At 43.4% G+C, this 26847-nt stretch overlaps 2 protein-coding genes and 1 pseudogene across 3 annotated transcripts in view; all 3 read left to right on the top strand.

The window, feature by feature from the left end:
* The window catches only part of Fim (plastin-2 fimbrin), a 43869-nt gene extending 39381 nt beyond the window's left edge, over positions 1–4488 (top strand). The window contains exons 4-5 of the mRNA XM_084576290.1: positions 1208–1348; positions 1852–4488. Coding sequence (XP_084432416.1) covers positions 1208–1348; positions 1852–2037 — 327 coding nt within the window. The 3' untranslated portion in view covers positions 2038–4488. The remainder of the gene's footprint in view (positions 1–1207; positions 1349–1851) is intronic.
* A 2736-nt stretch (positions 4489–7224) lies between these two features.
* Positions 7225–10440, top strand: LOC146181200 (uncharacterized; annotated as a pseudogene).
* Positions 10441–13899: 3459 nt separating this feature from the next.
* LOC146181199 (uncharacterized) lies at positions 13900–26593 on the top strand. Of its 2 annotated transcripts, XM_084576289.1 has the most exons (9): positions 14681–15079; positions 16393–16729; positions 16814–16903; positions 18807–18857; positions 19840–19872; positions 22074–22276; positions 23551–23710; positions 23971–24108; positions 25564–26593. In XM_084576289.1, the coding sequence occupies exons 1-9, from the start codon at positions 14681–14683 to the stop codon at positions 25572–25574; spliced, it is 1422 nt and encodes a 473-aa protein (XP_084432415.1). In that variant the 3' UTR covers positions 25575–26593. The 2 variants fall into 2 exon arrangements, 1 of the variants encoding a protein (XP_084432415.1); XR_014700183.1 differs by lacking the exons at positions 14681–15079; positions 16393–16729; positions 19840–19872; ... (2 more) ...; positions 23971–24108; positions 25564–26593 and adding exons at positions 13900–13952; positions 14022–14083 and having other exon boundaries at positions 18807–18834.
* The last annotated feature ends 254 nt before the right edge of the window (positions 26594–26847 follow it).

Below are 26847 nucleotides of genomic sequence, written 5' to 3'. Positions count from 1 at the left end.
ACGCTGAAACTGCGCTCTGCTCATATGGTTTCACCACTGGGCACGCTTCACCGCAATGTTTCGCCGGGTGGACTTTGCAGTGAAGCATCCTCAAAACGCGACGGGGCCGTTTTGTGAAGAGAGACCAATGTTTGTGCATTGCACTGCGAAAACTGTTGCGGAAGCCTTAATGATTTTGCAGCACTTCTGCGTTTATGAGTGTGCGCCAAGCAAAGCGCTTGAAGGAACCTGGAAAAACCGTCGTTCTCACTTGGGTTCCATCACAAATGTAGACAGCGATCATGCAGATGTTCATCAAATAAAATTCAGTGCAACACTGGAAAAGAATCCTAGCCGCACTTAGATTCTAGTTAAATTTAAAAAAAAAACTCGTTTTGTATTGCAGCATATTAAAAGAACAATATTTGTGTTGTATTTCATAGTTTACATGCTTCCTCAAAACATTAAACTCCACGTATTGGGCCAGCAAGCTAAAAGCATAATTTTTTAAATTTAACATGATGGCTCTTTGTCGCATTTGGTTATTCACAGCTGCTAAGGGAGCAGCTGAAGGTGTACAATAAGAATGGTCCAACAAGGGCAGAATGAGCTGGAGAGGGCTATGTGGAGTCAAAGAAAACCGAATAAGGGTTCAGGGAGAGCCTCAGTCTGAAAGCCAATGCTTCAACAATGTCAGCTTGCAAACAGGCTCCCTGTTGGCGAGTGGTCCAAGAATGTAATTCCAACTTCTATTTGTGGCTATGCACTCTGCTTTAGTCACTCAAGTTCTCACGTTACAGCCTGTAATGGTACTTAAGATTACCACCAGAATTTCTGCTATCAGGATTTTATGCAGGCAAATTATTAATTAGATGGTTTGTACTCAACGAAGAGCAAGTAGACTGCTGCCATGTCTATAGCATTTCCACTTCTTGTAGTGGGGGGAAGCCTAATCTTTAACATAAACGAATATGGCATGACATCAGGGAGTTTGATGTATCCTTTTTATGGCCAACCACGCATTTGGCATTTTATCTAGAAATTCTGTGCATATGTTAAGAAGATCAGGCAGGTTTTGAAATCACTGTGCACTGTGATATATTGAGGCTAGTTTGTTCTTCTAACCTTTTGCTTTTGAATGTTTTGGTTTTGGCCCCATCCTGGCTTATTGTTTATGCATTATGCTTTTCACCTGCTGTGATTTCAAGAAATTCTTTTGTCTGTGCAGCTGAAGTCTGCTCAGAAGACATCACAAATCCGTAGCTTCCAGGACCCTTGCATTTGTGATGCAAAGCCCATCATTGACTTGGTGGATGCCATCAACCCTGGATGCATCAACTATGCACAAGTGCTTAATGCAACAAACCAGGTATGTGGTGTTATTTTCTGAAACCAACAGAGCTGCACCACTTTTATGAAAGCAAATTGTACTTATTTGTACAGTGATAGAAAAATGTTAACCATGATGATGCCCCCCCTATGACAAGGAGTTTTTAGTATGGTATCATATGCACTGCACTGCTAGCAACATTCATGAGAAATGACTTTGTTATATCCCATCAGCACTGACAACTGAGATACAGAACTAGTCTAACCTTTAATTCACCCAGGATCTTTGTGGAACACCTAGAAAGCAGACTGTTGGGAATAAACTATACTTACTTGCAAGCATGCATGAGACAGAGTGCAGACATAAATAAGATGCTCCTCTATGACATGCCTGGATAATATATAAGTGAAAGTTTGGAAATAGCAATCTCCTGTTTTTTAGGGCATTATCTGGCTGATCATTCTGATGAGCCATCATATTTTGCACGCTTCTTATTAAAAATGAACAAGAATAATATGTACGATGCCTTGCCTTGTCTGCAGGAGGAGCGCCTGGCTAATGCTAAGTATGCAATCTCGATGGCCCGAAAGCTGGGGGCCCGCATCTATGCTCTGCCAGAGGACATTGCTGAGGGGAAACACAAGATGGTCATGACCGTCTTTGCCTGTCTCATGGCTAGGGACTACATTCCCGGACAGAAGCAACAGGACCAGCCGCAGGAGCAGTAATATTTTTGCTTCATCCACAGATGCCTTTTGAATCCAGTGTGCTGTACTCTGATGCTGGTGTGAACTCAGCTCCATGTGGCCTTGTTCAAACTGAATGCTGCTCTGACCATCTTCTCTGTGATGCGGCATTACAGCTGATTGTTCTTGCCTTGCAGGGACTAATTTTTAAATGAGGTGGCTCAATGTACTTAGAACTGGTGACACTAGGTGGCTCGAACTTGAGAGGTATTGAATTTGTGGTGCTGTGAAAAACGCTTCAATTTGCTATTGACTGACAAATTTCGCTTTATCAGACATGAAGCGATGTTGCAGTTGACATAATACATGTAGAGTGTTTAGAAAGAGAACAAACACATTAACAATAGAGCTGTTGGCTTGCTTCTTCATTCGTTTTTAGATTACTCTCCTTTTTGAGGCTTGTGATTGTCATTATTAAGATAAATATCTGACCATCAATTCGCTTTGGATATAAGATTAAGTATATGTGACAATGCATTACAGCAGGCTTCCGATCATCATTCTTGGGGCAGATTCCTGACCAGCAATTCAGCCTTGTTAATAGATCAAGTATAAGTGACAATGGACAATGCTACTGTAGCTGAATGGTTTGTTGGACTACAAAGCATGCTTATTACCTCGACAGCATATTTGCTTTTTGACTAGTGAGCTAAAGTCATTACTAAGCCAATACTGTTATTTCATAAGACATAAGTATGTTGCCTCTAGTAGAGTGCGTACTGAATATCTGGGTTGCCTAACATTCTCACAGGAAGAAAAATGAAATTGCCTGAAATTCCTGCTGCCATTTCAGCTTGGTATTATTTCCATCGTATTAGCCCTTTAACTCCGGCTACTTGCTTCCTGCATGCCAAGTTTAATTTTTGGAATGTTTGTTAATTTGTCCTACTACCCTTCATTTGTGGCCATTTCTACATTTATAGAGTCACATTCTTTAACATTTATGATGGCTCATGACTGGCGTGAAATTGCCATTAAAAGCATTTATGCAGCCTAAAGCATAGAATAATTGAAATCAGTTAACTGTTGTCACAAAAGGAATTTGATAGAATTTGCTTTGTAACTACTGAGAGCATTGTTGTCGTGGCTGCATAATGCAATAAATTGGCAATGCTCTCCATTAATTTACTTTCAAGTACTCTTGATTGGGGGTTGAAGGAAAATCATTGCTCTATCCTAATGTTGATCCCTGAAATTGGTGAACATACAGGGTTTACTATTTACATGCCCGCTTTATTTACTCTTGTCTTAAGGTGCATGTGCATACTGTACATAATTCTGTATTGTAATCATTTGTCTTGTGTTTGTACTGTGACTTATTGATGTGAATTTTGTTTCCCATATTTTTTTATTTCTGAAAAACTAATAATTTACACTTTTACTGATGCCCAATTTTGATTATTTTTAAATTTTTTGCTGTTTGTTACCTCTGTACTCTTGTTAAACGTCTTTGTAAGTGTTCATTTCATTGTCAGGGCTTCCGACACACAAGGCCTTAATTGCCGCGTAAGCAGGCTAGCTGACGAAGCAAATACATATTTTTTCATTTTGCTGAGAAACAAGTAGGTGCACTGTTGAATTATATGGTTGTTAGTTTTGTATAAGGGCTTTTGCCACAATTTTCAACATATGAGCAAAGGGTGAGACCCTGTCCAACATTCCATGTACAAGTTTTGGACAGGAAATATATTTAAGCCTCTTCATATCTTATGATGGAGCTCATTTTCCAAGTAAGCAATCAGGTAATATCAACGGAATCTGTAAAGAGAAATGTGATTGGTTAACATGTTTTGTACATTGGCAGTATTCATGATGTACCCTCCACTGTGCCATGTCAAGTTTTGTATTTGTCTTTCTGCACCAATTTTAGGATTATTCCAGCCCAAGCTTTCAGTATCTTGGACTTTAGCAGGTACTGATAGAGCGCTACAGGAATGAGGGATGTATTTGCATCCAAAGAATGTTGAAATGGTTAAATTCTGATAAGTTGCTGATGGAATTTCACTTGAACTTAAGGTGAAATATGTTTCGAAGTTGCGCACAATTTTTGGCAGAGTTTGTCCACACTGATGAACTGCGGTATGCAACTTTTATTGCAGGCAATAGCTGCGATAAATTAATTGCTCAGTTCCAGGCCATTGCTTTGATGTCATCTGCAGATGGAACAGATGCAGATATTGAATGTTTTCTGTGACGTATAGGGGCTGGCCTCAACTAACGTTGGCAGGTTTCTTGCGGCTGCTGCATGCAGCATATAGCATTCCTTTCCTAGTCTGGGCTTGGCCCAAGTTATAAGCTTCGCAACCTTCCATCTCGGACTTTGCGTTCTGCGATTCTCTGGCCTGCCATTGTTTGTATGAAGCTGCTTTCATTTGCATGCTGTGTGCCTTTTTCACTCGACGCTGAAATAAACTTTACTACTTCTTTTCTTTTTTTGTGCTGTGTGTCATTGTGATTACTTGCATAGAGCAGTCATTGTACTGAGCATCCCATTGCTATTCTTTTTTCATTTATTTTGATTTGAGACTCAAACAGTTCTGTAAGGCTAAAACTAGTTTTTTTTTTTATTAGGGCTCTTTAGTGGGGTATTTGTGAAGGCAGAACTAGAAGAGGTAAGGTACAAAGCCTTAATAGAATTTATCGTAGTGCTGTTCTTGTGGAGTTTGGGGCTTCTGCGGGCTATGAAGTCGAAGTTATCTCAGTCTAGAAAATCTCATGTCATGTATGTTCAGCAGATGCCACACTCATTGCTTTCTTGCCTGCTATGAAGAAGAGAGCCTCCACTAGCAAGAAGCCCTTGCAGCACTGGATGGAGGAGCAAAATCATTTCAGAAGTGGTAACTTGTGGCTTTTCTGTGTACTCAGTTTGTTGTTGCAGTCTGGCAATGCTTTGGAGAATTTAATTTTCCGCACCTCTCTCGGGCATATCTCCAGTTCTGTAGGTCTTAAATCGGCACTGTTATGAGCAGGAAAAAATGGACCTAGATATTTCGTTGTCGGTTCCTTATGTCACACTCAATAATGGTGATCTACATCTAGCTTCCACTCTGGGCATGGGATCAAGTGCATTAAAATGGTTAGACAAGTGAAGTCTTATCTTGGCCCAACCTTTTCGACTGACACCAAGTCCTATGACTTCTCTGCAAGCCACCTAAAGTAGAGTTCCAATATACTAAACCCGAATATTCTTAATTATTGGCTACATTGACTACGGTTATTACTTTAGATGCTGTGTAAATGTGAGAAAAAAAAACTTGTCAACTTCCGCTGGCTTTTACATCTCAAACTCTGCGCTGCAACCTTGCAAGCGGCACTTCACTGATCGCTTCCAATCAATTTCTGCTCATGGAGATATGTTGGCTGTGCGGCCTTTAGCACCTGCTGACAAGAGCTGGGGCACTGAATCTGGGTGATGAGGAAAACATTGGGTGTGCTTTAGTGTGACTCGTTTCCTAGGCCATGTTGGTGCCACGCACTGAAACCAGCCTAATGGCTGGCTTTGATTGGCATATGTTAGGGGACTAGTTCAAAATATTTCAATGTGCATCAACAAAGGCAGCCTTGAAAAAGTGCCAGAACCTGTTCCACATGCTGCAACGATTGCTGCTGGTGTCGTACAGTTCACATATAGGGTGTTTAAGGGAACACTGTAATTCGAACAATTATTGAGCGCAAAATAGAGAAAAATATTTACAGGAGCACTCTTGCGTGGCAGACAATATGCTGCATAACTCTTCTAATTATTAATTAGGTAAACCAATAACTTTTTAATTATCGCACTTGAGTTGTTAGTCCCAGTGGGGAGTGATGACCTGATGCAGTAGCAATGGCGTCAGATTCTAACTGCTTCATCTAATTAATTTGTCGTGAACTATATTTCTCTCCGTTGCTCTTAAAAATGAACGTAGAGTTAGCCTTACCCTTGCACCAAGCTGCGAGACAAGATGATTTACATGGTGTTTGCAGTTCGAACTGAGCGCCGTTGCTACTGCTAAAGTGGTCACCTGAGATCACTTCTCTATCCAGCTTCCTGTGCATCTCTTGAGGTCAGTTTCGGTTTCATGCGAATAAAAAGTGTTTGATTTCCTCGCTCAGCATGGCTTTACAAAATGAGTTTTTCTTCGTTTCAAAAGCATGGTATTGCTTTCTTCGTGTCATCGAACTCCTCAGTGGGACTAACCACACAACTGCGATAATAAAACGTTCGTAGGCTATAGTTGTTTGTGGGGTTTAACGTCTCAAAGCGACTCAGGCAATGAGAGACGCCGTAGTGGAGGACTCCGGAAATTTCGACCACCTAGGGTTCTTTACCCCTTCATGGATCACTGCCTTGTCGTGGCGGAGGGGCTTGCGAAACTCGATGAAGTCGTGAGCTCTGCTGTGTAGGGCCTTTCAAGATAGACATGTCACGGCAGAGAGTTCTGACAAAATGTGGTTCACTAGGTAAGGTAATGGCAACCCACTCCAGTATTTCCTGCCAAGAAAACCCTATGGCCAGTCACAATAGCATTAATGATATGGCGCCGGAAGATGAGCCCCCCTGGTTGGAAGGCGTCCCACATGTTACTGGGGATGAACAAAGGGCGATTCCTAGTAGCTCCAGGACGAATGAAGCGGCTGGGCTAAAGCCAAAAGGACGCTCAGTTGAGGATGTATCGGGAAGCGACCGGAAAGTCCGATGTTGCAAGGAGATTGTTGCGTTCTACCGGCCAAAGGCCGGCAGCTACGCGATGAAAACCAGGCAGATTCACAGAGCGAAAAGACGACGCTTTATTTCCGGCTCGGAAATATATAGAGAAGGAAAGAAAGGAGGGGAAGAAGGAAAGAGGGACTAGCTACGCATGCGCTGTTATCTGCAGCATTGTTGTCAGCAGCATTAGGAGCCGCAAGCGGAAACAGAGGATCTGTCGGAAATGGTGCTTATAATCGACGAATGGGACCAACCAGCGGTCAGATCCAAGAATCTGCAGAAGCAGCTGTTAGCGAAGAAAAATCTGAATCTCGAAGAAGCCGAGGCTCTTGCCCTCGCCGCAGAGAACGCTGAACGCGAGTCGCAAGGATTGTTACTGACCAAGAACAAGCGAGATTGCTAAAGCTCTCTGGTCAATACGAATCGCGCACGAAATCACAGGGCGTGCAACAATGCAAATGTTGCGGTAAACATGGTCATAATACAAAGGCTTGTCGACTAATCAAGCGCAAATGTTTTAAGTGTGCACGGCCAGGGCATTTAGCGCGAATGTGTGCGGCAAATGAGACAAGCAGGACGCTAGCACCAACAGCACAGACGCCAGAAACCGAAGAGAGTGATAGTAGCGCGTCCCAAATCTGGTCCTTGACCACCACGCGCTCTCTTGTACCCCCCATCAGAAAATCGTTTGCATGGAATGGCATCGAAATAATGATGGATATTGATACCGGCTCCCCTGTTTGCGTCATTCCCAAAAGCATTTACCAAGTGCACTCCCATCAATGGCCGCAGCTGCAAAAGTCGGAAGTACAGCTTTCATGCTATCTCGGAAAGTTGCCACTCCTCGGTACACTGACCATGCCAGTTTCCTATGAAGGTACCACAGTACAATGCTGTCTGACGGTTTTAGACTGCAATGGCCCCAGTCTTTGCGGTCGGGACATGCTGAAAAAACTGACAGACGAACGCATTCAGGTGCTGACCATGTATGTGAAGCCTTCCGTATCAAAGCAAGCCAGGGAGGACGTGCCGATGCTGCTCCAGAAAAACTGCGACCTGTTCACTGAAGGCGCTGGTCTCATGAAAGGTCCGCCAGCCCGACTGCACATCAAGGCCGGAGCAAAACCCAAGTTCTTTAAGGCAAGGAAAATTCCTTTTGCACTTCGTGATAAAGTGTCTAAAGAGCTTGACAGATTAGTCTCGGCTGGCATAATATCACCGGTTCCTCATTCTGAATGGGCAACGCCCATCGTGCCAGTCTTGAAGAAGGACGGAACAGTGCGCATTTGCGGGGACTTCAAGATTACACTAAACCCTGTGTGCGAGGTTGAGCAGTACCCCTTGCCTGTCATAGACGACTTTTTTTGCAAATCTATGTGGAGGAAGAAAATTCAGTACTTTAGACCTTCGCGATGCTTACAATCAGGTTCAGCTATATGAAGACTCGCGGAAATTAGCAGTGATAAACACACACAAGGGGCTCTTGCTACAACAGGTTACCATTTGGCATCGCATCAGCACCAGCGATATTCCAACGAAAGATTGAATCGGTGCTGCAAGGACTAAAAGAGACTCAGGCTTATCTAGACGATGTCCTGGTAGCCGAGAGCAGCGATGCTGATAACGCAAACCTGCAAGCGGTGCTACAGCGTTTCCGCGAGAAGGTATCAAACTTCGTTCCGACAAGTGCAAGTTTGGTGAACAATCAGTGACGTATCTTGGCCATCGTGTTGATGCTGAAGGACTACACCCACTCGAGAAGCACGTGGATGCAATCAAGCTTGTCCCTGTACCGCGAAATGTTGTCGAGTTGCGATCCTCTGTGGGAATGGTTACATTTTACAACACGTTTTTACTGAATCTTTCCACTAGCTTGCACCCCTGTACAGCCTGCTTGAAATGGTGCAAAATGGGTTTGACATGAAAAAGAAGACGCGGCCTTTAAGAAAGCCAAGGATGCTTTGTGTTCAGCCCCAGTGCTAGCGTACTTTAATCCGCAGCTGGAGTTGATGTTGTAATGCGATGTTTCACCTTACGGAGTTGGTGCTGCCCTTTTATACCGAATAAATGGTGAAGACAGGCCAATTGGCTTCCGATAATGGACGCTCACCTTAGTTGAGAGAAACTACTCCCAAATTGAGCGAGAGGCTTTAGCCCTAGTGTTTGGCGTGACACGGTATCGCGATTACCTGTTGGCACGTGATTTCACGCTTGTGACGACCACCGCCCCTTGTTAGGTCTACTCCGACAGGATCGTCAAACTTCTGTCATGGCTGCCGCCCGAATTCAGCGCTGGGCGCTTTTACTAGGGGCATATAAGTACAAGCTCATTTGTAAACCTGGCAAACAGATGCTAATTTCTGACGCTCTAAGCCGTTTGCCTCAATCGCTGCAGGAGCCGCCAGCAGAAACAGAAGGTCTGTCGGAAATGGTGCTTATAATCGACGAATGGGACAAACCAGTGGTTTCCCACCAAGAAATTCAAGCGCTCGCAGCAGCTGACGGGTTTTTGCAAGAGATATGCAGTTACGTGACTAACGGATGGCCCTCCATCGTAGGAAGTGACAGCAGGGAAGTGGCGGAATTCCTGAAAAGGAGACATGAGTTGTCTGTGGAGAAGGGGCTGTTGTACTGGGGCATCGTGTGGCGATACCAAGTGCGGCGCGTGAGAAACTGTTGAAGATGCTACACGAGTCTCATCAGGGTGCGTCTACCATTAAGACAAAAGCGAGGGCTAAGTTTTGGTGGTCCGGTTTAGGTCAAGATATTTGTAGATTGGTCTCGGATTGTCGAAGCTGTGTGCAGGCTTCGCCCATGCCATCTAGGAATCCTGCCAGCTGGCCGATTTCGAGAGAGAAGTGGTCACGGCTGCATGCCGACTATGCAGGGCCTATTGCAAACAAGATGTTGTTGGTAATTGTCGATGCACACAGCAATTGGATAGAAGCCATTCCAGTATCTCGAGAACCCGCTAAAACCACTGCCGATTGCATGAGAACCTTGTTTAGCAGGTTTGGATTGCCCTACGCCATAGTTACCGACAACGGTACACGCTTTACTAGGTTAGAGTTTGCGGTATTCCCACGGAAAATTGGAATCGAGCATATTCGTACCCCGCCTTATCACCCCCAGAGCAATGTTCTTGCAGAACGGCCCGTAAGAACAGTCAAGAAGGGCTTGAAGAAAATGCCAGACGTGGAGTTGACAACTGCTCCGGTGAGAATTGTTTGTAACTACAGAAATTCGCCACTAGTTTTAGGCTCTACTCCGTCCGAATTGCTTCTGGGATACCGTTTGCGTACACAATTAGATATGTGTTTTCCTCCCAGGAACTACGAAATGCTCAAGCATCCAGAGACTGATTCCGCCAGTTGGTATTTCACGCCGGGAGGTGCCGTCTATGTGCGCAACTACGGCGTAGGAGAAAAGTGGACACCAGGCAAAGTGAAATCGACGAATGGTGCCCGCCTAGTCACTGTGGCTACTGACGACGGAGTCGTTCGACGTCATGTCGACCACATCCGAAAACGCTCATCAGACACTGACGGAAGCAGATAAGTATCAAGTCCTGTAGCATCGCCTCCTACGACCTTAGGGCCCCGACAGACGAGGTTCACGACTTTACCGAAGTGCCATTTCCTGAGCTACGCCGGTCTACAGGAACCAGAGAGCCAGTGGAGCACTACGGCTATTAGGGGGAAGGAAATGCTGCACAACAATGCTGCAGATAACCAGCGCATGCGTCGATGGTCCCCCTTTCCTTATTTCTGTTTATTTTCTTCTCTGTATATTTCCGAGCCGGAAATAAAGCGTGGTCTGTTCGCTCTGCGAACCTGCCTGGTTATCATCGCGTAGCTGCCGGCCTATGGCCGGTAGAACGCAACACACTTGTGATGAGTTCTGTTGTACACACAGTTTTACAAACGCCTGTCTTTTTCTGATATCTCTGGGCATGCAGTGGCACCACCTATAATCATCATCATCATCCTCAGCCTGACTATACCCATTGCAGGGCGAAGGCCTCTCCCATATTTCTCCAATTAACCTGGTTCTGTTCTAGCTACATCCACTTGACCCCTGCGAACTTCTTAACCTCATCCGCCCACCTAACTTTCTGCCGCCCCCTGCTACGCTTTCCTTCCCTTGGAATCCAGTTTATTACCCTAAGCGACCATCGGTTATCCTTCCTTCACACTACATGTCCTGCCCATGCCCATTTTTTCTACTTGATTTCCACTAGAATATCAGTGACTTGAGTTATTTCTCTGACCAAATCTGCACGCTTCCTATCTCTTAATGTTACCCCTACCATTTTTCGTTCCATAGCCCTCTGCGTTGTCCTCAACTTAAGTAGAACTCTCTTGGTTAGCCTCCACGTTTCAGCCCCTTAGGTGAGTACAGGTAAGATGCAACTGCTGTATACTTTCCTGTTGAGCGATACCGGTAAGCTGCTAGTCATAATCTGCGAGTGCTTGCCAATAGCGCTCCATCCCAATCTTATTCTTCTCGTTATTTCCTTTTCATGGTCCGGATCTGCGGTTACCACCTGTCTTAAGTAGACATATTCGCCTACTACTTCCTGTGCTTCGCTACCTGACGTAAACTGCTGTTCCTTCCCGAGGCTGTTGAACATTACCTTAGTTTTCTGCATATTGATTTTCAAGCCTACCTTTCTACTTTTCCTGTCTAGGTCATCAATCGTTATTTGCAGTTCATCCCCCGAGTTACTTAGCAAGGCAATGTCATAGCAAATCGCAGATTACTGAGGTATTCTCCATCTACACTTATTCCTAACTGCTCCCATTCCAAGTCTCTGAATACTTCCTCTAAACAAGCTGTGAATAGTGCTGGGGAGATCGTGTCTCATTGACTAACACCTTTCTTTATGGGAATTTTGTTACTTTCTTTATGCAGAACTATGGTTGCTGTGCAGCCACTATATATATCTTCCAGCACTTTCACGCACGGCTCGTCTACCCCCTGATTTCGCAATGCCGGCATCACCGCCGAGGTTTCAACTGAGTCAAATGCTTTTTCGTAATCAATGAATGGTATGTATAAGGGCTGGTTATATTCCGAGCATTTTTCTATCACCTGATTGATGGTATGGATATTATCGATAGTAGAGTACCGTTTCCGAAAACCTGCTTGATGCTTCGCTTGGTTGCAGTGAAAGGTTGTCCTGATTTTATTAGCAATTACCTTAGTAAATACCTTATACGTAGCAGACAGTAAGCTGATTGGTCTGTAATATGTTCCTTAGAGTCCCCTTTCCTATGAATGAGGATAATGTTTGCATTCTTCCATGGTTCCGGTACCGTCGATGACACCAGGCACTGCGTGTACAGGGTGGCGTTTTTCTTGCTCCATATCCCCCTCCCCCCCCCCCCCCCCTGTCCTTCAACAAGTCTATAGTCATGATTCTCTCCATCTGCTTTCCCCCTTTTCATAGTTGCTAATGCTTTCTTGACCTCGTCCTTCGTCACTGTTGGGACGTCTGACTGTTTTTCCCTACCGCCAAACTCATTAAGGTCCTGACTACTTTGGCTACTGTAGAGGTATGTATAGAACTCCTCGGCAACTTTGACTGTCAACTATCAACTTTGACTTTGACTATCAAGTCCATATTTGTGATGCCGTTGCCCGCCTTGTCCCTTAGCGCATACATCTGGTTTTTGCCTATGCCCAATTTCTTCTTTACCGCTTTAAGGCTTCCCCCGTTCTTTACAGCATGCTCAATTTTCTAACCATGTTATATTTCCTTATATCGGCTATCTTGCGCTTTTTGATTAGCTTTGATAACTCGGCCAATTCTATCTGGTCTGTTAGATCGGAAGCTTTCATACACTGGCGTTTCTTAATCAATGTTTTCGTCTCCTTAGACAGCTTACCGGTATCTATCCTATCGCCTACTTCTGCAGCGCACTCAGTAATGATATCTCTGAAATTATTGTTCATTGCTTCTAGGGTAATGTTGCCATCCTCGGTTACAGCTGAATATCTATTCTGTAGCGAGATCCTAACTCTGCGGCCCTCCCCCCGCACCGGTAATTCGTCGATGGGTTTCTTTCTTACTAATCTGTTGCGTTCCGTCTTCAGATTTAGGGTAATTCGGGACCTCACCATCCTGTGGTCACTGCATTGCCCTTTCCCGATTACCTCTACATCTTGCATAATGGCGGGGGTTGAACACAGTATGAAGTCAATTTCATTTTTAGTCTCCCGTTAGAACTTTTCCCTGTACATTTCCGGTTCTTCCGTTTGCTGAAGAAGGTTTTTCTGATTCTTAACTTATTACGCTCTGCAAACTCAACTAGTAACTCCCTCCTGCTACTCAAACGATACCTATAGGTGGCGCCACTACAGGCTATTCAGCATGCAGTGGCGCCACCTATAAGTACCGTTTGCCCGCCAGGAGTCTCTACTGGCGTTCAGCGCCACCAGTGGCTAGTTTGGCGTGCCGAGTGAGCACCGCAGTAGACGATTTTCGCCACAATGACAGCGGGAGCCTGCTCGCCGCTGCTGATAGCTGCCGGATTACAGCCTGCCTTTAGGCTGCAAATTTTTTTTTTTTTTTTTCAAGTAATCATACAGCCGCTGTGGCGAGTTTGCGGCGCCTTCTCACTCTGGACGCGTGCGCCGTCGGTCCCCATTGGACCACAAATGACCGTCGGACATCCGATTTAGATCCGAACGTCCGCGACCGCACTGGGACGTCCACTGGGCGTACACTGAACGTCTTTTTCCGGACATTAACAAAGCCCACCGGTAGTAAGCCATCGGAGGTCCTGCGGATATTTGTTTTTGGATGTCCAGCAACTTCAAACCAACGAAAGTCCAGCGGATTCACTATTTTGGATGCATGAACAGTCCGTGGTGTTATAATACTCTGGACGTCCGTTGTACGTTTCTGCACGATTGACATTTTTGAAATGCACTCATATGTGTTTTCGTTAAAAAGTAGAATGTTACATGCGTCAAAAATAAGTATTTTTTGCATTTGAAGGTACCATATGTTTTCTGCTCTATATATCTGTCTAGAGTTAATACACGTCCATCTCCGTACGGTGGCCCTCTGCTACAGCCAACAACAGCCACTGCTAGCCGATCCATCCGATGCTCGAGCGCGCGCGCGGCGCTCGTATTGCTGTCTCGCTTCTTCGAAAGTCGTTGCTGTCGAACGTCACTTGCGTGACTCCTGAGAGCGGTAAGACCGATTTTTTCGTTCTGTGGCGTAGCCCTAGTGCGTACTTTTGGGTATTTCTTTTCTTTGCAGGTTTCGTACGTTAAGCTAGCTGGAGCCAACTTGTTGCAACCAGCCGGCGTGCAGTACAAAACGTGAGTTCGTTTGTGGTAAGAATTGCCCGCCATTGTTTCAATCTTCAGCCGATTTAGGTTCGTTGTATGAAAACGGGACGTACTGTTATGGCGGAATCGTGTAGTTGCTTTTTATACACGTGGCATTAATTGGTTGTTCAGCTAGTTTTATTTATCCGGTTGCATACTCATTATGGCTATGCAGCAACGAAGTGATGCTCGCGTATGTGAAAAGGCCACCCGGGAGGCGAAGAATCATTGATGCTGCTTGACTGCGCAAGTAAATGCACACCGAGAGGACAAACCTCTCGCGAGTTGGGGACTGGGCCTACTGTGCTGGTTGCTGGACGTTCTATAGAAGGTTATAGTAGTGATGGCAACTTGGTTATCTCAGCTGCTTTGAGCGCAAGTTAGCATCGCTCACGGTGCAATGAGCCCATGCAGAATTTAGAGTTTTGTCCTTGTGCCGAAGACGGTGACAGTGGAGCAGCGACGCCGCAATGTGATGTTCGAGATGAACAATATTTCCGAAATTATCTGCGGGAATGGGCAGTTAAGCACGGAATCGAAAGGCGTGCGCTGACAGCTCTATTGAAGATATTGAGAGGTCATCCTGCTATGTCGGACCTCCCGAAAGATGGTCGCACGCTTCTGCGTACTCCTCGCAAACCACGGGAACAGTGTGCGGTTACCCCATTAGCACCAGGCCACTACTGCCACTTTGGTTTAGCAGATGGACTGCTTCGTTTGCTGCGCCAAGTAGAAAATCCGCCCGCCATGATTACTTTAACATTCAATGTTGATGGTCTTCCACTGTCAAAAAGTTCAAGGATGCAGCTCTGGCCTATTCAGTGCCTTGCTCATGGCTGTGGTGATGAAACACCATTTCTTGTTGGTGCATTTGCAGGGCATTTAAAGCCAGACTCTTCCAGTGATTTTCTGAAGCCATTTGTTTCTGAGCTGCAGACCTTGCTCTCTGAAGGCCTCATTGTCAATGGCAAAATTTTACATGTGACCGTGAAGGCTATTGTGTGTGATGCTCCTGCACGAGCCTTTATAATGGCTACAAAAGGGCATGGTGGCTACAGTGGCTGCCCCAAATGCACTGTGAGCATCAGTGAGCATCATAAGGGAAAGTCAATTCTTTTGGACCTCCCAATCAACTGTGTCGATGACATACCCTTGGACTATATGCACCTTGTGCTTCTTGGTGTCATGAAAAAGCTTCTTTCTTTGTGGGTTTCTGGACCGTTAGGAGTACGTTTTGGACCACTTAATCGTCAAAATTTCAGGGAGCAGAGCAGTCAGTTGCATAGCTTCATACCTCGAGAATTTCCTCGCAAATCACGAGGGCTTGAAGATCTAGAGCGTTGGAAGGCTTCTGAATTCAGGCTTTTTCTCTTCTACACTGGCCCAGTCATCCTGAAGCTTTGTTTGTCAGACAACTTGTACCAGCATTTTCTCTTTCTTCATGCTTCCCTTTCCATCCTTGCTAACAAGGTTCTCTGTCGTCAGCATGCTGCATATGCTGGTAAGCTTCTGAGGTGCTTTGTTTCAGATTTTGGTGATCTGTATGGAGAAGAACATATTTCCTTCAATGTACATTGCTTAATACATCTGTCTTCTGATGTTGAAAGACATGGTGAGCTGGACTCCTTCAGTGCATTTCCATCTGAGAACAACGTGCAGGCCATTAAGAAATGCCTTCGCAAACATGGGAAGCCACTAGAGCAGTTGCAGAATAGGATGGCTGAGGCAGATCTCAAGCCATGCAACTGGGAGCCATTGAGTGAAACACCTCTTCCGCTCCATCAGCACACGCAAGGTCTGCTGTTGCCAGAGTGCTCCCCTCCTGAGTACAGAACGGTGAAATTTGAAAACTTCACGATCTCTCTAAATGACAAAGACAGCTGCTTTCTGCAAGATGGCCATGTCATTGTAGCCAAAAACATAGCGCACCTGATAAGACTCAAATGAGCTGTGCATTATTGGCTATGAATTCTTAGTTAAAGAGGACTTGTACACCATGCCCTTCAATTCCTCCAGGATTGGCATCTGTCTTGTATCGTCCCCCTCATCACCAAAGATATGGCACCTGCATAGGTTGCAAAAGATGGTTAAACTGCCAATGGGTGACAAGTTTTTAGTGGTGCCGGAGCTACACACGGCCAACTGACATGCCACTCAACCATATTTCACCTCTGTTATTGCCTGTTTCTTTGACACAAATATTAGTTAGTGCATGTTTTAACAATTTCAAAAGCAGTCTCAGTTGTCCTTCTGTTTATGTGGGTGTGAGATTTATCTTTTATTTTTTTCTCATTTTTCAGATGGCATATGCCATTGTTGAATTTTTGCACCACGACCAAGTGGAGGTTGTTCTGTCTTCATGGATCAGTGACAGGCAGTGTGCTTGGCCACTTCATCTAAAAGGGGACAGGATTGTGTCGTTAGTTCGAAAAGCAGCACCACCGGACTCATGTTGGCAACTGTTCGACGTATCTGTGAAGGGGCTGTTAGTGACACTTAGTAGTGACACTGAAGTGCCACAAAAGAGGATTAGAAAACCACCCCAGGCATGGTCTGATGATGAAGAATCAGACTACCCCAGGGTGAAAGTGCGGCATGTGACGAACGCTCCATCAGTGCCCCTTGACTTTCCTCAAGGTTATTGATCATTCACTTGAAAAATGCTAAGCGGCTGCATTGTTATAGTTATCATAGGCAACCTTCGTTTTGTTTTCTTTTCAGGTCTGTCCTCTACTGTGCCTAGCACCGTGACTGAAAGTGCTGTGCAAAGCGCCACACAGAGTGCTGTACAAAACTCCACACAAAGTGAGGGTAAGCAAGTGGAGAATCTGCTTTCATTGTCATGTTTATTTCCTTTGATTTGTCCTACCCAACTCGCATAAGGGCAGAAACGGGTAAATTATAGTTAGCCACCTAAAAGAACACACTCTTTCTGTACTAATCCAGGTGATGAAACAACCACAAATATGGCAGAAACCACTTGTATGTACTTTCCTGGGCTTCTGTTTTTTAATGAATGAAGGGTTAAGCCCATGAAGAATTTGCCACTTGAAACATAGCATCCTGATGTGATGGCTTGAAGGTTAGGGCACCTAACTCCTGGATTCTTATACATAACAGTGATACATAACAGTGATCCAGGCTGCAGTGGATGCATGTGGATGGAGGCGAAATGCAAGGTGCCCATGCATTGTGCAATGTTAGCATACATTAGAGACTTTTAGTATAGCGTACACAGACACACGCAAAGGAATAGCGCACGCCAAAAATATCGTGACATGCACTGCGCATGTGCTATACGATAGCCGAGACCGAACTCTTTCGTACGATAGGCCAGCGTACGCTGAAACTTGAGTTTATCGTACGCAGCCCTCACGTACGATAGGAGATCAGCGTTGACAAGATGGCGGCGTCCAGGCCGCCCGCTTCAGAGTGAATTTGTCTTCGTTACCACGTTTTTGTGCGCGCTGGCGCCTATAAATGGCACACGGGGTTTTCGCTTTGCCTCGTGTAGCATTGAGCACAAATAATTAGCGAATATTTACCTCTATTTTTTATTTTGCACCGCGGCAGCGCAGTCCTTAAGCCTGACGAGTAGCGTTGCTTTGTTGGTATGGCAACGCCATGAAGTGAATCGTCTTGGCTTGACTGCTTACACGCGTGTATCCGTAAAAATATGCTTGGCAGTACGGGCTTGGTACGGGGCTGAAAGGAGGCCGTTATGCACCATGATGGCAATACAAGGTAAAAGTCGTCAGCGCAGGAATACCAGCGTTAGGGAGTACAACAAAACTGCCACAGCAAAGAAACTGGCTCCGGTGCGACTTGGCTAGGTTTGGCTTGCGAGTAAAAAAAAAGCCCGAATATGTTTTCTTATTCTAAACCTAGATGTCGCCACTGTAGTTTGCGTTCGCGCTTTCGTACGGCCAACTAAAAGCGCCGATGCCACACACGGAATAGCGTCCCATAATTTTCTAGCGTTTATCGTACGAAAGCGTCCATACGCTATACTAAAAGTCTCTATTGAAGAACCCCAGGTGGCTCATATTAATCCCGAGCACTCCACTATAGCATGCTGCATGTTTCATATTGCTTGGGGTGTTAAACCTCGTATTACATACCAAATACTATGCAAATCAGTAAGTTTCGTCAACAGAAATAGACGTATCTATGTGTGAAACTTTTACACCAGCATCATGATATGATAGGCTAATTTGCTTAAGTAACTTTTTGTCTTTGGCAAGGCCCTATTGTTTTTGCATAATTGTGGAACTTAATGTGAAAGACATAGATGAAAGTTTTACACAGATTTATTAGCTAAGATAACTTCAAAAATTGGTCCTTTCACTCTTCATCTGAGGCAGATGGAAAAGGTCGATGTGGCAAAGCAAAGTGAACGTGGCAAAAGAGTGTGGCTAAGGTTCGGATATATTAGATTACTTTGCTTTGCTTAGTTTTGTATGATTCGTGGCCATGCTTGCATTTCATTTGCACCTGGGCAATAAGCATTAAGAAGTTTGAATTATTTCAGCTTTTGAAATGCATGTAGCAATTTCATTGTTATGGGTAACAATTATGAATCCAACATAAAGAGTGTGCAAATTGTTTTGGTCAAGACTTCACCATTGTGCCGAATAGGGGTAAAATTTGGAGAATTTCTGGTGCTGTGTAGCCAAACAGTGGTGTAATGTCTGGTTGTTTTTTCACTGTCCAGATGATTGCCTGGAGCTGGTATCTCTTGGCGACCATGATCTTTCAGATAAAGGTGAGTTAATACCGCTGTTTCAGGATTTTTCAGAAGTGTTTATTGGAGTACTTTTTCAGATGCTGTGGTGTCATCATACTGCTCTAGAGGGACACTATGTTTCAGTGAACTACAGTTAAACCTGGATTTAATGAACCTCCATTTAGCAAATTCTTTGATATGTTTCTAAATCTCCCATAACCGCTTCTATTCAAACATGTTTATTTGAGAGCTCCAAATAGTGAAGGTGTTGCAGTGTTTGATATAAGAAATTTGGTGTGCCAACTATCTGTTAGCTAGTACTGAGTTGCTGGAAATTTAGCCGAACCACGTGGAAGTTTCATCACTGTACGATGTGAATTGAAATGAGAGGAACATCTGCAATATCAAGGAGGGACTGCAATCGTTCCAATGCACCGCATTCCAGCACGGTTTCCATATCTATATGGCAGATGCAGTGGTCTCCACTGCTTTCCCCTTTACGCTAGCAATAATTATTACTGTTCATGCTCAAAAGCAGCAAAAATATGACAAAAAGATGTGAGCCTGTGCACCCATCTTCACTGCACATTTGAGCCTGAGAATCCAGTGCAGAAACCTAACGCACGGGCAGCGGGGATGGCCGACAGCACTGATGATGCAAAGAAAGAAGTCCGTTCCTAAAGGCAGTGGTGACGGGAAGCCTGACAGCGGAAACATGTATGAAAAAGCAGGTGTTTTCGTGGCTAGTCTAGTGTTATACTCATGTTTAACTGCATACTTTGGCATAAAAGGCACTGCAATGTAGTCGCATTTCTGCCCATTTATTGAAAGCTTAGATGAGCATATTAGTACAGTTAGGACAATTCAGTCAAAAAAAAACATGCACTCATAATGCTGGCAGTTTGCATAGTTACACTGTGAAATGTTAGAAGTGATAGATTTTGCTTCAGTTTTTTATTTTATCAAGAAATTTATACATTCAATGCTAAGGTTCGGCTGCTTGTTCTTCTTCCATTTGCAGATAAGGCTTCTAGTAGCTTTTCTGTTGATGAAGGTAAGTTCAGATTTTAGTCTTTGCACTTCTGGTAAAAATTTACTGTTTCCACTTAGTAGTTAAGCGCTTAGTATGGAGAAGCCTTTGTTCCATTCGTCAGCACATCCAAATAAGCCTCACGGTGAGATTTCTGTACTTTGTGAGCTGTCCAAAGAGATACATTTTAAATGTTATGGTAACCAACAAACTGTTCTGGTTTGGTATTTATCTTATTCGGGAAATCGACTTGATTGCACTGGCACTATCTTTTACGAAGTAAAAAAAAATCGTGCTTGAAAAGCACGGAAAAAATAGACACGGCTATGTTCTATGGAGCTGACAGCAATTGCTTCTTGCTTTTGTCATTTTGGCCTTAAGAATCTTCGCTGACCAAAATATTAGCATTTATTTATCGAAGAAAGGGCCCATGACTGTGAAATAATGGCTATCATCCTTGTTACGAGCGTATTCAACTTTGCATGCACTTCCGACGGGGCAGGGCACTTCAACGCTGCCTCTGCCAGCACACTCCTTTTTCTGAGGGTTGGGCGTGACTCTTACTTCGTGCTCCCTGCTATGCAAAAAGGCAATAAAAGTGCTATTTTGGATTTTTCAAAACACTCCAAGCTCAACTTCCTTATGTCGCTGTACCCTATTCGGTCAAGAACTAGAAAGTAGGCGGTGAAGGTATTTTTTTCACTTTCTATCTTGCGCTGTGCAACAGCTGGATAGAGTACCTATGAGACGGAAGTGCTGAGGAGCTTGCACAGAAAATTATTTTGGGAATGGCGGCCTTCCAAACAGACGTCGCAAACAGCTTAATTGCATGCAGTAGGACACCTCAGAAATAGCGCGGTCGACCATGTAGTGAATGCCCAGTGCCTGTCGCAATGGAGCCTAAACCGCATTTAATACTGACGCTACCATTAGGTACAATGGCTACAACCACTTGCCGGAACATGTCAACACACTGAACTCACAGCGCTGCCGTCGTGAAGGATGCACAGTGAAGTGTCGGATTCAAAGTGCCATCTTTTTGTGCATGCCTGCTCATAGTAATTGCTTTGACCTTTTAATAAGCGTACTCTGAAGTGACTGATTTAATTAAAAATTTGAGCAATAATCCGTTAACCATCTTTTCAGCTCGATACTTGCTAAGGGCGCTCTCGCACTTTCTGCTGGTAGTATGCATTACTTTTTCTGTATTGAGGTGACCTGTCCTCGAATAGGGACATCGCAAATGACTATAAAAAATAAAATGATTTCTTTCAGTTTATTCAGGGCACATCATTTGAAGCTTGGAGAACCAAAAATGGCTCTTAGATATTTTTTTCGTGCCTGAAGGGTTAAGTTTAGCTCAAAGTGCACAGTGGCCCCTGTATGGCTACCTGGCATGGTAGCATTTGTATGTAGCACTTAGCTGGGTTGTTGCTTTTCTTCTGTACCTTTGCCGTTTTTGTACTGGTGACCTAAAGTCTGGGTTGCTGGCAGTTGACACATTCCTTTTCTTTTTTCTCATGGATGCTTTTGTGCTCTTTGCCTGAATTTGCTGTTCTCTTTTCTACCTTTATCTCTCTAGTGTGTGGTAATGTGAGCACAGTGGCTTTCCTTCATGTGATGTTTTCTTTGTCATTGATGGGACATTCTTTGCTTGGTCAGTAATTTTTGCGGTTGAAAAGCAATCTAACTATGAATACATTTGACTCCTAAAAAACTTACTTCTTCTTTTCGTAGACAATAATTTAACCAAGGGTTATTTACAACCGTTTGTGCAGATATAAAGTGAGACTTTTTTTTAAACTTGCTTTATAGACTCCTATATGGGCATTAAGTAACATAGGTTAGATACAACATTATGATTGAAGAGTAAAAATAATAGTGTTACTAGGTATTAGGATGGTAAATTACTGTCAACTTTCCATTAAATTTTGCCACTTGCATCATTGTTTGCTGCAGGGTATATGGTGCTAGGCATTCCAGCATTTTTAAGTTAAGGAGAAGGGCAGCATCAACAAACTAAAAGGTTGTGATCAAGGAACCCGTAGGGGTTCCGAAACGTCTTCTTTTTTCATGTTGACTTGGTCAGTGACTGAAACTCTTTTTACTCAACTACCATGCCTGACCAGACGAACCTTCGTCGAACCCTTGACTACTCGTCAACAAAATATTTTTTTCGTTTCTCAATTATATATTTTTTCTTGCGTCTCTTTCACTACTTCCAGACTTCAAGCAGCACGTTATCCGGCTACTCAATATCTTGCACTTTACACAGCAGCAGCATGGAGATATGTTAAACAAACTATGTGAAGTTCTTCCAAGCCAAGCAGTTATCACCAAGTCCCTTCTTATCACTGAGCCATTCACTTCGGTGGATGATCTGCTCAAGTTCAACGAGCAGTTGGATAAAGAAAAATTTGCACTTCTGGTAAGTGTTCATATAATGAACCAGGAGAGCTCTAAAGGAGGCATATTGAAATTTATTTTTTATTTTAAAGGTCCTCTAGGGATATTACATGAGAGGTGGGCTAACAAGAAGCCATTAAGGATACAGATGGTTGGTCTTCAGTTCTAATGGCACAGACCAAAAAGAAAAAGTTGAGAGAGAGCCATGAGAGGAGGAGACCGCGCATCCATCGGCGCGCACCACCACCATTTTACGTGACCCCCAACTCAGCGCACGCCGCATAGCTGGAGGGAAAAGCGCTTTTATGCCTTTTTTATTAAGAGTTGCCACAATACTTTTTGAAGCAATTTCAAGCTTTAATGCTCATTTTCTATAAGTTGAAGCAGCTGCAGTATGAACCATATTTGAGGTTTTTTTACAAAGTTACAAGTACAAATATGTACTGCACCTTTTTTTTTTTATATCAAGGGGTGAAAAAACTTAAAGGCTATGTCATTCACTTTGTAGAGTTGTTAGTACAGTTTTGCTATTTATATTCATGTGAAGCATAGAAAATTTTGTATCTGAGTAATAAAATTTGTCTTGAAGTTGTGTGACCCAATCATCGCTGGCTGTCTCCAGTGGTAAACTCTAAATTCTAAACTAAAATAAATATATACATGGTTAATATTGCAAAATATTTTAAACTGCAGAACTCTATACTTGTGCAAATGGGCTATTTTTGTGCTATTTCTTGTGTGAGCTATGTAGTACGCTTTTAATTATGCTATTTGAGCATCGGCTTTATTTTAACATAGTACCTTTAAAAGTCCCGTTACTCAGAAAATCTGGTATTGGTGTTGTGAGTGAAAAATCAAGGGCATGGCACTGGCAGATGGTAGCTGGCATGGCCGGGCTTTAATTGTTTGATGGTTTGTACGACTTAACGAGGCCAAATGATTTAGAAGGTTGGGAGGAGCTACCGGCTTGGGTTGCCGATTTGAGGCAGGACAGTGAATTGAGTGTCAACCTTGCAGTGCTCTTAGATGCAGAGTCAGGCATGCTATACCTAGACGATGCAGCCACATTCATATAGCTTAGTTAAGTCGGGGCTTTACGTGTTGGGTCATCGCCTATGCTATTGCATCATACCGTTAAAAGGCAGGGCTTAAGTGTCTACCATAATTTTTTAAATGTGGTGCACTCTTGACATTTGTGCAAATCAGCTTGGCAAGGAAGAAAGTATTTTGTAAAATGATATGTGTCTTGTGCACCTAGAGGTGCATATCTTAAAACAGTACATGATTTTTTTGCAGGTACGCGAGCTTGTGCAGCTTGGTGGCAAGAATGCGAACGTGGCCGCTAAACGCATGCTGGCCTATGTTGTAAGCGACCAGGTGGCAGCAAAGTTCTCCTGGGTTGGAAGGAAAAACAAGCTGAATTTTTCAAGCTTGAAAACATCAAATGCAATTATGGGTAAGACAGATACATGTGGAAGATTGTGCATGGTTTCTTTGCAAGAAAGCCTCCTGTTGAGGCAGGAGAATTTTTCCTATTTTTCCAAAACAGGCCTGACAAGACCTAGTAAGTCCCCATTTAAACCTGGTATAAAATAAAAATTACTGTTAAATTCCACCTCTGCACAAAATTTCGCCCAAATAAGCAAACAATGCTTCAGTGTATGTTGATGTATCTGCATTCAGTTTGAACACAACACTCTAATATCTTATTTTTAGCTGCTGCAGGAGAATTTCCGCAAGGGAACATGGCCAATGTTGAGGACGTCATCAAATCATGGTTGAGGCATGCACCTGAAAGGCTTTCTGGAATTCAAAGACAGAAGAAACCAGTACTGTCTGCTGATCCATGTGCAGGTCTGTTTCTTATGCTAGTTGTAATCACTAGCTACAATAATTTGATTAGGCAAAACCAGTGCCATTTGCCATTGCAGCATACTTGTACTTCGCAATATCAACTTCTAGTCTTGTAGGCAAAAACAAAGCAAGCTATCCTTAGCCATTGTATTGTTATGACTCTACAGTGGAGGTTTTTGTCAAAAAGTTTTGAAACATTAAAGCTGTTAAAAAATGTGAGTTTACAGTTAAGGTTTAGAATAAGTGCACTTTATGAGCAGCTTTTTGTTGACCAAGCTTTATGGGGATGAGCCTGATTGTCTTTGCATGATACATGAGATTTAACATACAAGAAAAACGTAGCTATGAGAGACACTGTAATGGAGGGCTGCTGTTTAATTTTGATTACCTAGGGCTTTTCAATGTGTAGTGTCATGGCACAGGGCATGGATGCTTTGCATTTTTCGGCCACACGGTACAAAGCGTTTGGCTGTCAGTAAATTACCCCCTGTTAAACGATCTCGATACTGCAGTTATTTGATTCTGCGGGCTTCTTATATTTCCAGTGATTTTCCTCATGCTAGTTTACTGTTCTATTTATTGCTGGATGTGCAACTTGTTTACTCAATTGCTACTTTGCGTTTCAAAACACTTTAGCAGGTACCATATTTTTCTTTTACTTTCAGACTGGTAATTTAGATATGCAATAATCAATATGCTAAGCATTAGAGGTCTTATTTACAAGAAAAGCCAGCGGCATCATGAAATAATCATTGCTTGACAGAGTTGTGATATCATCCAGCCATCATTGCAAAGTGTTGCCAAAGAAAGCAAACACTTTCGCTAAAAAGATAAAACGGTAGTTGCGTTTCAATTGAGGCGAAACGGAATGATGTGCCTGTTTAGTGTGCAACATGAATGCATGCTAGAAAATCAAAGGGTGTCGAAATATCTAGAGCCTCCTAATTTGCCATCCTCCATAGCCAATTTTGCTTTGGGAGTTTAAATCTACAAACATAAACCAGACCACTTTTGTCGGGAAAAGGTAACTGAGCGAGAATAGGCGTCAGGCATGCTACCGGTGAGGAGCATTTTTGGCGTGTTTGCCCTGAAGGGATCTCTATTGCTGTAATGTTGTCCTCTCAATGATAGCTTAAGCATCGATTAAATTTTTCTGCTTTGTTGCTGCTGAGATCATTCGATAAATTTCCACTTGAAGTATGAGTTGGCAAAGGCAAAATAAAACAAGGCTGACACCTGAATGCTGGCTGGCGAGTGTGGTAAGGGCCGTTTGATAGTTAAAGAAAAATGAGGGTAAAGGGCTTACGTGCTGAAACAGCTCTTGGTAGAGCTTAATGTTACTTTGTCATAGCATGCATTGTTTTTGTGATGATATTTTTTTCTAGAAAATATGCTATTTATGTTCCCTTGCGAAAATAAAGCATAATAAACTTTTTTGTTTTTCTTGTTTTTCAGGTGCTGAATGAGACGTGACCCGTGTTTCTCTTGTTTTCACATATGCCACAGCAACTTTTGATCAAGAGTTAAAAAGTTCCATTGCCATCAGATGCCAAGGTCGTCACGATATATAGGTCTCCCAGTTACTGACTTGGTTTCTCAGCGGGTTGTGCAGACAGTACTTTGACGGTGGTGAAAGTAGGCAAGAGAGCACACATGCTTGATCATAGTCATCCATCTCGAACCAGGTGTTATCTCAAGATGTGCGCTTAGCCCGGTGCAGACCAGAGAACGAAGTTTGGCCATTCTAGAGAACCATTCCCCCTCTGTACATTTAATTTCAGTTTTATGTTTGCATTTGTTTTCCATATGTGATCTATTTTACCTTTAGTTTGGCAGGTTTTGTTTGCAATGGCGAAATTTTTTAGCTGCATCATGACAGGTCTCATGACATTGTGTGTTACTTTGAGGTTGTATTTCTGAAGTGCATTAATTTTTTGTGCACGACCAGTCACTGCTTACGTACTATACTCAACCAGCTCTGATTAAGCCTGCAAGGTGAAACTTATAGCAATGCTGTCCTTTTAAAGGTTTGCTTACCGCCTAGTCTTCCATCTCGAACCAGGTGTTATCTCAAGATGTGTGCGTAGCCCGCTGGGTGTGGACCAGAGAACAAAGTTTGGCCATTCTAGAGAACCATTCCCCCTTTGTACATTTAATTTCAGTTTTATGTTTGCATTTGTTTTCTATGTGATCTATTTTACGTTTAGTTTGGCAGGTTTTGTTTGCAATGGCCTAATTTTTTAGCTGCATCATGATGGTCTCATGACATTTTGTGCTACTTTGAGGTTGTATTCCTGAAGTGCATTAATTTCTTGTAGTGGGGGGGGGGGGGGTCTTATGCACGACCAGTCACTGCTTATGCCTTCAAGGGGAACCTTATAGCAATGCTGTCCTTTTAAAGGTTTGCTCAGCGCCTAGTCATCCATCTCGAACCAGGTGTTATCTCAAGATGTGTGCGTAGCCCGGTGGGTGTGGACCAGAGAGCAAAGTTAGGCCATTAATTCTAGAAAACCATTTCCCCTTTGTACATTTAATTTCAGTTTTATGTTTGCATTTGTTTTCCATATGTGATCTATTTTACGTTCAGTTTGGCAGGTTTTGTTTGCAATGGCCTAATTTTTTAGCTGCATCATGATAGTCTCATGACATTGTGTGTTACTTTGAGGTTGTATGTCTGAAGTGCATTAATTTTTTGTAGTGCTTATGCACGATCAGTCACTGCTTACATACTATACTCAG

Source organism: Amblyomma maculatum, chromosome 8, assembly GCF_055883805.1.
Source record: "Amblyomma maculatum isolate TAMU_Amacu chromosome 8, ASM5588380v1, whole genome shotgun sequence".
In the NCBI taxonomy this organism is placed as follows: Eukaryota; Metazoa; Arthropoda; class Arachnida; order Ixodida; family Ixodidae; genus Amblyomma; species Amblyomma maculatum.
Note: the sequence above shows the minus strand (reverse complement) of the source record. Positions and strands in the feature narration are given on the sequence as shown.